The 12,663-nt window shown below is 40.2% G+C and overlaps 1 protein-coding gene and 1 pseudogene across 2 annotated transcripts; both read right to left on the reverse strand.

The window, feature by feature from the left end:
• Window positions 1-5,459: 5,459 nt before the first annotated feature.
• LOC310830501 (olfactory receptor 14A16-like) lies at window positions 5,460-6,437 on the reverse strand (annotated as a pseudogene). The gene has a single exon. The product of its transcript is annotated as an olfactory receptor 14A16-like (transcript).
• A 4,652-nt stretch (window positions 6,438-11,089) lies between these two features.
• Window positions 11,090-12,076, reverse strand: LOC310830502 (olfactory receptor 14A16-like; the record flags this gene model as incomplete). Its single annotated transcript, XM_083710281.1, has 1 exon — window positions 11,090-12,076. One exon carries the CDS (start codon window positions 12,074-12,076, stop codon window positions 11,090-11,092), a length of 987 nt encoding a protein of 328 aa, XP_083566407.1.
• Window positions 12,077-12,663: the final 587 nt, after the last annotated feature.

Below are 12,663 nucleotides of genomic sequence, written 5' to 3' on the forward strand. Positions count from 1 at the left end.
TACTAAAATGATTGGTGCTTCTAGAAGAAAACAGGAAGATAAGTATAGGTTTAAGTCCTCTTCTGATAACTTATATTTGGTAACCAATACTGCTTTGGATGTGGTTTTTGTGGGAAATAGATTTAAAAGAAAGAAGTGAACAAAATAGTGTAATAATAAATCTTCATCTGAAGGAGAACCTAGCTTTCAACTCCATATTGATACTGCACCATCGTCCTAAGATAAACTACTGCTAAGTAGTGTTTTTTCTTCTGGGAATTATAGGGGCAGAACTACCCAAACAGTATAGCAATTTATTCATGCATGTGACTACAGAAGCAAGAAATTTGGCTTAGCCTGTCATGGAAACCAGGTCACTGGTTTTTCTATGTGCAGTCTATGTGCAGTCTATGTCAGGTTTCAGGAAAAACCTAAAACAAGCACTATTTCCCATTCTACAGAATAGACTATAGTAGCATTCTCTGCATTTTGTTCTCTGAAAGCTATCCAGGTATAACTAATGTTACAAAAATATAAACAACTTACTATTTTTCTTTATAAAAAATAGATTTCCAGATGCAATTTCTTCACCAGTTTAAGATTTTCTGTATTCTTCTATCCACTCATGGATCTTTTTTTCTTTTTTAAAAATCTCTCTGTACTTTTCTTCTGAGACAGTGAAAATGTTTGTATATATTTGCAGAACGATGATTTTACCATGGGGTGAAAAATTAGTACCATCATTATATTTATGTTCTTGGGAGCTTGGTCTCAAGAGCCCCAAACAAAATAGCAATTGTTTTCCTGGATGCTTGGACTCAAGAGTCCCACACGAAAAAACCATGGTGCTTTTTTAAGACTTTGCCCCATGGGTCTAACCCAAATACTGAAGATATACAACTAAACCATCCGGTTTCAAAACAACTTACTATATAATATTTAAAATACTTGTGTGAGATATGACCATCTCAGTATCCCCCCCCCCCCTGTGTTCTTCCTACTTCTGCTATACTCTCCTCCCTTTTATGATATCTGAACTGGATACTTTATGTTGCATTTGAATACTTGACAATCTGAGGTCTGTATTTGATATGATCTGGGAGTTACTTTCTGTTAAGAGCCCTACATGTCTATATCATACCATCATACCTTTTGACCGTCACCTTTGGTTGTAGTGGGATGTATGTTCATAACCCTGTGCCATCGTACATTTTTGTCTCTGTCTCTTTTGTATCTGAGACTGAACACCTTGTGTTAAGTCAGAGTTAATGTGTTCTGCATATTGTAGTCTGGACCTGAGTTTTCTATTAAACTAGAGCTCAGCAGGGGATCTTCGTTTATCTAGTTATGTGGCCCAGTCATTTTGTAATGCGAAATAAAGATCTGTTTTGAGTCTAAGGGTTTTTACATAAATGCTTTATAATTTTTACTTTGCTTTCTGCCACCCCGCTAGTTCAGTGGCATGCAGTGAAATTTCTCATGGAGGAAGAGTTGGGGCTAGAGGCACTAGCTTGCAAGGAGCATATATAACCATCTGAAGAGTATTGTTTTGCCCTATCTCAGTTCAGTGCATGCACTTGTAGAGCCTGGCAATTTTAAAACTATCAGTTCACACATACCACCTCACAGTCTCACTGCTTATCTCACTGTTCTAAAAGCTCTGGGCAATGCAATTTCAACCAGGTGTAAACTCTAAGGAAATACCATAGATTTCACCTGGAGAAAAATAATACTTGGAGTGTTCTTGAGGCCCTTGCTTGCAATGGTGACTAAGGGTTTGTGGTTTGTCCTGCTTATATTGGTCTCCCATATAGAAAGGTGTGAATTGTTTTACATTCAGCACCTCTTTTTCTATTTGTGTCCTGAACATATTCAAAAACTTGCTGTAGTCATTCATCAGGTTCTGTGATAATACCACCACAAGCAAGGATTTCATATATATCTTACTGCTATCAATTCCTTTAAAAATGTGATACATTGTCTTGTTGGTGTAATATGAACAATATTACAGAGTGCTTGGGCTCATGTCTTAAGGCACACATCCACCATGTCTGAATATTCTGAGATAAGGTTGCCAGGTGCACTTTGTTACCATGGCAACACCAACGAGGTTGAGTATATGACTTACTGAGCCATTGCTTCAGGAATTATGTCTACACATAGACAAAGGTATAATAATCTCCAGGGCTTTGCTTTCATTATGGTTTTGTTGTGCACTTCCTGTTGCTGTCCTGCTTGCATGTCAGGGCTTGAATCTGTGAGAGAAAGGGGAAGAGGTTGTAGGTTTTACAAAGCAGTATTAGCTAGCATGGTGATAGTGTTAGCAGATCTCCATACATATATATCTTTACTTCAAAGTCCAGAAGAACTGTACACATAGTAGTGTTTAGGTTTCTCTTGTGTCTGGAGACAATAAACACTTTGGTACTTTGAACTGTGTGGAAAAGGAGATTTTCCATTAACTATGGACTCTGGTAGAAGCTGTTCTAATGGTAGCAGGAAATTTGTGAAGACTCTGCTGATACATGCCACTAGATGAGGAGTAGTGAACAACCAACTGACTGCCACAAGGCACCAAAATGTCTTGTGGTGCACCTTGGAGGCAGATTTAATATGAAATATGTGCATAAACACAAGCTCTTTATGTGTAATGGTATTTTCCATTTAAATACAATGTTCACCTTGCCTATTCCTTAAAAGAAATAAGGATACCTCTGTTCAACAAAGTCTTTTGTGTGGCTTATTGTGTGCCATCGTTCAATAAGTCCCAGAGCATGAAAAGTTTTTAGTCCTAGCAAAAATTCTGTATTTACATAATATTGTAAATGGGATGGCCTCCATCTGATCTTGAAATCTGACCCTCAATTCTCTGTTGGCATACAACTAAGGAAACGGGGGCAATTGGCAGGCCCCCAGCTGGCTCCATCCCACCAGTTGGTGTACCGGACAAACTCCAGTCCTTGGTGCCACATGAATCAATGACCTGAACTTCAAAAGCTAGGGCATGCTCTAATCAGCAGAGATAACACCACACAAAATAAGTATGTGTGAGCATATTTACAAGCAGTTTATTCAGCATACATCAGGTCAAAAGGAAAACATGTCTGATCCCCTTCATGTCCAAAGCAAGCAGCATAAGCAATATCTATACACAAAACGAAAGTTCCCAGCAAGCTGTGCTGGAGTGTAAACAGGCATGTGACATACAACAATTCCACACATCTGTTCTTAAGGTGGAACGGAATTATGCCAAAACGTGTTCTCCCTAAATGAGAGCATGTGTTGCGGTTGGGGAATGCAGGCCACCCTAGTATGACTGTGCAGTTTTGGATAACCCAGGTCGCTAAGTGGTTAATTGGGTTACTGGGGAGTTCTGTATGTAGCCAATTTGGGGGTGGGGTTAGAGCCTTTAAATATAGGTCGCCATTACTGGGCGTCCTCTTGGCTTTCACACCGGATCACCCGCCCACCCTCCCTTTAAGGGGGGGTTTCGTTTGCTTGACCTTGCTATGCCTGTCATGGGGTCGCCTGCCTTCGTGCAGGGGCCTGGTAGGAATTTTCCCATTTGGCTGATTGGCTGGTGCCATTTGGTTTTGCCTACTGCGTAGCAAATCGTCACAACTTGTAAGGTTGGCGGTTAGGCATTGGTTAAAATTCGGTTGGAGGAGGGGTAAGTGCCTACCCCTCCAATGGTGATGCGGAAAAAGGGAATTCCGTTAAAGGAATCCAGGGGCTTGCCATTCTTTCGTCCTTGTCCCTGGAATCGGACCTGGGCCGTGCAAGCCCCACAGGAACATGAGGGTGAGAAGTGATGGTTTGGGGCCCAGCCTCACTTTCTCACCCAATATTTGTTTCCCATGCTGGCTTCCGCTGGAATCCGGAAGTCAGCTCTGTCCCTGGGCATGGACAGATAGTCATAACCAATGCCTAAGCAACCACTCACAATTATGTATTTAAATAAAGTTGTGGCCAAAATTGATGCCAAAAACCTTAAACAAAATTAATGTGTGATGTGTGCATTTCTTGGTGAGGGTGGCCTGGAGGGACTCAACACGCAACATTCTCTTTGTGGAATTACTTCTCCAGTGTAAAACTACAGTCTAGTATTTTGTTTCTAAAAGGACCTGGTTTTTGTTTTGTTTTGTTGTTTAAGATTCTGATACTTTGTGTCAGTGATCACTGTGTCAGACTCTCTCACTGAAAATAGGAACTGGATAGCATGAGCAATTTTCTGTTTCAAAGATACAACTCTCCTTATTAACAACACTGGAGACTTCAGTTTCCTTACACTTAATGTGGGTTCCAGCTGTATGGTTACTCTTCAAAGGCACAACACTTCATTTTATACATGCATATTTATGTAAGGCACAGCATGTAGTTTCAGGCAGACACTCTTTACACTGAACTTTAAAACCCCAGTCAGCACTTTTCTTCAAACTTCTTCTCAGGATAGACTATTTCCACTTACAATGGGCGTTTGTTTCACTGCCCTAGCAACTATCTTACAACCCCTCTAAGATTTTTAATTCCCCTTCAAGGAATCAAATTGGTTATCCATGTTTAGCTAAAGTAGTTCCTAATCCGAATCAGAATAGGTTTTTCTCTCTCCAGGTTGCTGTCTAAATGACAAACAGTGCCTATCAAACTGACATACAATCCCAATTTGTTTGACAGCAAGGTTCTGTATTTTTTACTCACCAGTTTTTCCAGATTGGTTGGTGTTCTAACAAACTCTGCCTGCTGCTGACTCAAGATCTGTCCATTGCAGTCACATTTATCTATGCTGCTATTCCATCACACTTCCATATGTTTCTAAGGGAATGGTGAATAACTCTAGTCCCTGTTCTGTTCTTATTTCAGTAGTGATGTAAAAATCTGCATTGTCTGGTGAGGAGGTGTCTCTCTTTTGTATTTTTTCCTGAACTTCCTTTAGATGGCAAAATATTTTTGCAAAGAGGTTGTATCCCCCCCCCCCATGCATTCTAACACTTCCCTATCACAGGGCAGTGTTTGTGTTTCTGACTGCCTCCAAGATGCTTGTAATTTTTGCTGAGATGTTAATTCAGATATGTGTGCATGTGACATTCCAGTAAATCTGTGAATTCCTCTTCCCCCAAAAATATTTTCATCTAAGTGCTATCACTTCCTTGAAAATGTGAATACTTGATTAAAATCACTGCAGTGTGTCATAGCCGAAAGGAAATATGACCTGTTATTATCCATGTGTTAGAGGATTAAGGGGTGCTGAGGTGTGTTCAGCCTCTTTAAGAATCATGCAAGTGAACAATGGGGTATAAACTTCAACATACATGCATAAATGTATTGTCAACATGCCATGAGATCTGACAAGCATAAGTGTGATAGAGCTGAGCTGAAGGAATACAAGATGACCATTTGAAACAAGGCAGATGTTGAGTTTGCATATCTGAATCTATTAGGAAAATTTAACTTGAAATGATGCTGTGTTCCAGGAGCGCCCTTTAATTACACCTTTTCAGAGCAAGCCTGGAAGATATATCCAGAGGAGATTGCCTCAAACCGAACTGTTTTGATAATGCATTTTTGATCTCCTTATTCCTCATGCTGTAGATTATTGGATTGAACATGGGTGGAACAAGACTATACATCACAGTTAATGCAAAGTCCCCATCAGATGGAGTCTTAGAGGGAGGCCTAAGGTAAGCAAAACATACTGTGAAACAAAATACAGAGAAGACAACCAGGTGAGGTATGCAAGTGGAGAACAGATTTTTCTTTCCCTCAACGGAAGGGATTTTTAGAACTGCAGTGAAGATGTGCACCTAAGTGACAACAATGAAGACAAAACATCCAGACACAAGTATTATACTCACCACTATAGCTCCAATTTCCATTAGGTAGAAATTTGAGCAGGCAAGTGTAAGTAACTGTGGGATCTCACAAAAGAACTGATTGACAATGTTGGAGCAGAAAGGGGTTGCAAAAGTTGCACTTGTGTGCATGACTGCATACAGAAGGCCAGCGACCCACACGCCAGCAACCATTTGTTTGCAGGCTGCCTTGTTCATCACCATTTCATATTGTAATGGATTGCAAATGGCAACATAGCGATCATATGCCATGACTGTAAGAAGGGAAATATCAGATGATAAAAAGAAAACAAATAAAAGAAGTTGAGCAACGCATCCAGTGTAAGAAATGTGTCTGGTATTCATGAGAGAATTCACGATGGATTTGGGGATGGTGACTGAAACAGCCCCTAGGTCCTGGATGGCCAAGTTCATCAGAAAGAAGTACATGGGAGTGTGAAGGTGGTGGTCAAAAGCTATAGCAGAGATGATGAGAAGATTCCCAAATACAGTTGCCAGATACAATGCCAGGAACAGAGAGAAGTGTAGAATCTGCAGTTTTCGTATTGCTGAGAACTCCAGGAGCAGAAATTCAGAGACAGAGGATTCATTACTTATTTTCTCCTTCATTAATATAAATCCTCCTGTCACTGGAAGAAAACAGGAATATATGTATTGGTTTAAGTCCTCTAGTGATAACAAATATTTACTACTTTGGAAGAGGGCTTTTAGATGTTGAAGGTAAAAGAAAGAAGTGAACAAAAAAGGAGAAACAATTATTTTTTATTCAAATGAGAATTTAGCTTTCAATTCCATATAGATATCATTATTATTATTTTTTAAAAAAACCTACTACTGTTTCAAAACTAGTAGATTGTGGTGTTTTCAAGTTCTTGATGTTGATTGAATTCTAGAGGAGGAACACAGGAGTCCTTCTGCCATCATTTCCTTACTTGCTTTGTATATGGAAATATGTTGAGGGCAGATGCACCTTGAGAGAATCCCCATATTTACAAAACATATTTTGATATTGTAATTCATGGTCAAAACTGAAGTAACTCTTAAATATAGGGGGATAACTTGCTGCCTGTATGATGCAAATTCAAAATCAAGTTTCTTCTATTAAATTCCAATGTCCATAACAATCTGGGTCCTGGACATGTTAAATGCTTGATTCCTGATATCCCCCTTTACTCAGTGAGTCTTTTGCGTGGACAGGCGGAGTCCCCAGATCCCGAGTGGTCCCCCCCGTCATGTGGAATAACGACTCTAGACAACGTGCTATGGGATTAAATTGGCCACAACTTTAATAAATTTCAAATGTGGGTAGACCTTGGCTCAGGCATTGGGCGTTCTCCCTCCCTAGTCCCCAGCCGGGGACCTAGGGAGCATCAGGGTTATCCAGTGTGTGGGGGGGGATGGGCCGGCTCTGGAGAACATATGTTCAAGCAGAGATAGCCGCCCCCGTTACGCCGCCGCAGGGGAGAGCAATGACGACCTTTCGGCGTACGGCCAAAGCCTCCCTTCAAAAACCCCTTTAACGGGGAACCCTGGTATCGCCGCCGCAAAGAGGAAGATGGACAAAAGGATTCCGCCCAAGGCCTGATACCGCCAAAGTTGTGACGTTTTGCTACGGGAAAGGCGAAACCTGCCAATGCAGGGAAATTCCTTTCCGGCCCTTTAACAGCGACCTTATCGTAGCAGCGCCCGCATACCTGTGGAGACAGGTTAACCTGCAAAACCTATGAAGAAAAGTTAACCTGCAAAAGAAGACATTAACTGAGGGTGGGTAGGGTGGGAGAAGCTCTGGAGCCAAGTGAGGATTACCAATTAAGATCCACCCTCTATTGTGTGGGCAGGTAATCCCTCCCCCTACCTGGCCTGGTTTCCCTGGCAACGCTTCCCCCAGGTGGGATTGGACAACTCACTGGGGTAGGCGGGGACCTCCAGGTATCCCACCTGAGGGAAGGCAAAGCCTATGCTGATGGGGCCACTCCAGATCCAGGGCTGCACGCGTCCCCGCAAAGGGCGCCCCCCGTTTTAAGTGGGGAGCGGTCATTGCAGGAGTTACGGATAATAGTTCCATGAGACTCACACACTTGGCTCATACTCACCTGTATTTTGTATTCTAGGCCTAATGTTTAGTACTCCTTCTTAGTTAAGATCACACAGGTTTCAACTATTTTTATCTTTGTTATATGTTTTCAACCTTAATGCATGCTGCACACAAACCACATTGTTTTGCATGTAAAATGTATAGGCTTACAACTGCTTTGCGCTTACCCAGATATTTTGGCTGCCACATTATGCTAAGCCAAGACAAGGTTCTTCAGCTCCCTCCTCACTCACTTGGAGCGGTAATGAAGTTTTTTTTCTTGGTTAATATTCATGGTTGGTGAGGAGAGAGTCTAACCACTAGTCTTGGCTTGGATGATAGGCTAAAACAAAACTTGCTGTTGCTTGAGCTGACCGTAAAAAGCATCATGGAGGACCAAAGCTACTATACTCTTCTCTCCATGAGATTCAATATTTGTGCAGTCTTCCTAAGATAAAATTTGCTTTAGCATGTCATGGAAGCCAGATCATTGGGTATTCTACGTGAGTCTAAATAAGTTGCAGGAACCACAACAAGCACGTTTTCCCATTCTACACAATACAGTATAGAAGTATTGTCTGCGTTTAGTCCTCTGAAAACTACCCAAGCATCACAAAAGTTTTAAACATATACCGGTAAATATCTTACTCTTTTCCTTAATAGAAAGTAGATTTCCAGATGCAAGTTCTTCATCACTTCATTTTCATCTGTATTTTAGAAAATCACCCCATCCTTTTGTTCTGTAACATTGAACATATGGGTATACTCATGGAGAATGAAGCTTTTAACATGGAGTGGAAAATTATAACCTCTCTCTCTCTCTCTCTCTCTCTCTCTGTGTGTGTGTGTGTGTGTGTGTGTGTGTACACACACACACACACACACACACACACACACATATAATGCACTCCTCAGAGTTTGGTCTCAACAGCCCAAAACAAATTAGCTATTGTGTCTCTGGAAACTTGGACTCAGGAGTTCCACTAAAATAAAAGCAGTGTTTCTAAAGACTTAGCCCCAGGAGTCTAACACAAATAATCAATGTATGTAAAAAACAAAACAAAACTTCCAGTTTTTAGACAGCACACTTTCTAATATTTAAAATAATAATATTGCTACATAGGTCTGGCTGGAACCTTCTGGTTTCAACTGGACTTTCTCAGACTCATTTCTTTCTTTCTTTTTAAATAATATTTTTATTTATTTTCATGGTACTGAGTTTTATGACGTATGACTGGCTCCTCACACCTTCTCTACCCCCCCCCCCCCCCCGCGCTGTGTTTTGGTCAATGCTCTAAATTTCACCCAGGTGTTTATCTTGTGAACTGCCATGAGAGCTTGTGATGAAGGTTGGTTTTTAAATCTAATAAGTAGTATAATAATAATAACTCTAAGGAAATACTATAGTATTTCACCAGGGGGGAAAAATAGTTGGAAGGGTATCCTTGAAACTACCATTTGCAATGCAGACATGGATTTTTTACATTCAAATACAAGGGCCAGTACCTCTACTTCTATTTGTGTGTGGTTGCTTTTGGGGTTGGTGAGAGGGCGTGTAGCACATACTACTTGTCTCCAGAGTTTCCATATCTATGTGAGATTTAATGTGTATCACTGTTGACTTTGGTTGCCCTGGGTAAAATATAGTGACTGACATACGAATACATAAATTAACAACTTAACATTTGGTGTGGTTTTTTTTTTAAAAAAATCCATTATAAAAGCAGTTCCTATGCCTACTCTGGAGGTAACTATGGACAATTAATAATCAGAATATTGTGTTCAAATCTTTAGACTATGTTAGCATGCCATGTCTACAGAACAGGAAGTTCTTTTCATTTATTCATAAAGATTTCATACATTTGAGTACTTCCAGCCTTGTGAGGTCCAAAGGAACTTTGCAAGGAACATGTGTCGCTGGTCTTTTTGGCTATAAAATTTAGATTTTATATACATCGTTCACTTTGCCCATACCTCCAAAAACATAAGGGTACCTCTGTTCAACGTGAATGTCTTTTGTTTAGCAAATTGAGTGTCATCTTTCAATGAATCCCAGAGCATGACTAGTTTTTTCTTCAAGCAATGGTTCTGTATTCCCATACGCTATCACAAATAAGATGAACTCTGTCTGTTCTGGGAAGCTGACCCCCAATTTCCTGTGTAGAATTACTTTCCCTGTGTGGAACTCAATTCTTACATTTTCCAAAAGGATGTGGTTTTGTTTTTTAAGATTATGAGAAATTGTGTCAGTGGCCACTGTGTCAGATTCCCTCATTAAAGATGGGAGGTGGGAAACATGACCACTTTCCTGGGTTTCTAAAAGATACAACTCTCCCTAGTAACAACACTGGAGACATTTTAACTTTTTGTCAGTAAAAAAGCAGCCAGGTGTTCTTCTTATGGCAAGGATGCCTTGTGTCCACTTATCTGCCACCAAAGGTTCAAAGTAATGAGGAGGCACTTCTGGAACAAAGATAGAATTTTATAGATTTACATTCATTGATGATTCAAACTTAATAGTCACTCTGTTAAGGCACAACACTTCATTTTAGAAATGTTACTTGAGTGGGACACAATAGTTTCAGGCAAAAACTCTTTACACAGAACTTTTAAACCCCAGTCAAAACACTAGTTTAAAACTAGTCTCAGGATAGACGTTTCCCAACTAAAATGGATATTCGTGTCACTGCCTAGCAAGAATCTCACAGCCCCTTCTAGGGTTTTTTCCTTAGCCTCAAGGAAGCAAATTGGGTAGCCCTCTAAAACTAATCCCGAAATCCAATCAGAACAGGTGCTTCTCATCTGAAGTTCCTAAACAAGGGTTTATCCGCATTTTTCCTTTTACCATGGCTAGAAACGAAGGATGTGAGTGGGGTTTTTTTTCTCCTTTCTTTAGGAAAACCCACTTTAGCTTTAAATAAAAAGAAATGACAATCCACAGAAAAGCTGATTGCCAGATGAATGCACTGGGTCAGAAAGAGTACACACATGCACTATATGACAGACATTCCCTCTCTAAATGTACGATTAACAGGCTATGTGAACAGAAATGCAACATTATTAATGGTACATCTAAGCTGGAGGAACACAAGATGTCCTTGTGACACCTGGCAGATTTTGAGTCTGCATATCAACATGTTTCTAGAGGCTGTAACTGGTCATGATATCTCCACAGATCCCAATATACCTACAGAGAGAAGTGTAACCGTTTCAGTATAAGTCTGGAAAAGATATTAATAGAAGAGTGTTCCACACCCAAGAGCTTTGATACAGCATTTTTAATGTCCTTATTTCTCATGCTGTAAATTATTGGATTGAACATGGGTGGTACAATGGCATACATAACAGTAATTGCAAAGTCCCCATTAGATGGAATTTTTGAGGGAGGCCTAAGATAAGCAAATGCTGCTGTGAAACAAAATATGGAGAAGACAACAAGATGAGGTATGCAAGTGGAGAAGACCTTTTTCCTTCCCTCAACAGAAGGAACTTTCAGAACCACAGTAAAGATATGTACATAAGTGACAACAATGAAGACAAAACATCCAGACATAAGTATTAGACTCACTACTATAGCTCCAATTTCCATTAGGTATACGTTAGAGCAGGCAAGTGTAAGTAACTGTGGGACCTCACAGAAGAACTGATTGACAATGTTTGAGCAGAAAGGAGTCACAAAAGTTGCACTAGTGTGCATGGCTGCATTGAGAAAGCCAGAGACCCACACACCAGCAACCATTTGTTTGCAGGCTGCCCTGTTCATCACCATTTCATATTGTAATGGATGGCAAATGGCAACATAGCGATCGTATGCCATGACTGTAAGAAGGGAAACATCAGATGATGAGAAAAATAAAAATGAAAGAACTTGAGCAATACATCCAGCGTAAGATATGTGTCTCATATTCATGAGGGAATTGGCCATTGATTTAGGGATGGTGACAGAAACAGCCCCTAGGTCCTGTATGGCCAAGTTCATCAGAAAGAAGTACATGGGAGTGTGAAGATGGTGGTCAAAAGCTATGGCAGAGATGATGAGAAGATTCCCAAATACAATTACCATGTACAATACCAGGAACAGAGAGAAGTGTAGAATCTGCAGTTCCCGTACAGCTGAAAACTCCAGGAGTAGAAATTCCAAGATAGAGGATTCATTGCCTATCTTTGCATTCATTACTAAAATGACTGGTGCTTCTAGAAGGAAACAGGAAGACAAGCACAGTTTTAAGTCCTCTTCTAATAATCAATATTTGTTATCCAATACTGCTTCAGATATGATTTTTGTGGGATATAGATTTTTTTAAAAGTAGTGAAAAAAAATAGTGTAATAATAAATCTTCATCTCAACTCCATATATGTTAAAATAAATTACTGCTAAGTAGTCTTTTTTCTTCTGGGAATTATAGGGGTAGAGCTACCCAAAGAGCACTGAAATTTATTCATGTATGCTACTACAACGGCAAGAAAGTTATTTGCCCAAAAATTGAAAGAAAAAGAAGAATTGACAAAAGAAGAATGGATACAAAAACTTATGGACTATGTAGAAGTGGCAATATGTACTGGAAAAATAAGAAATCAAGCTAACAAACATTTTATTAAAGAATGGACTCAGGTAGGCGGAGACCTCCAGGTATCCCACCTGGGGGGAGGCGAAGCCAAGCCTGTGGTGATGGTGCCACATAGGGTCTAGGGGGCTGCACATGACCACACAAAGGGCACCCCCCATTTAATGTGGGGAGCAGTCATTATTGAATATTTATG

The sequence above is a fragment of the Podarcis gaigeae genome, assembly GCF_964106915.1.
Source record: "Podarcis gaigeae genome assembly, chromosome: 13".
NCBI classification, from domain to species: domain Eukaryota; kingdom Metazoa; phylum Chordata; class Lepidosauria; order Squamata; family Lacertidae; genus Podarcis; species Podarcis gaigeae.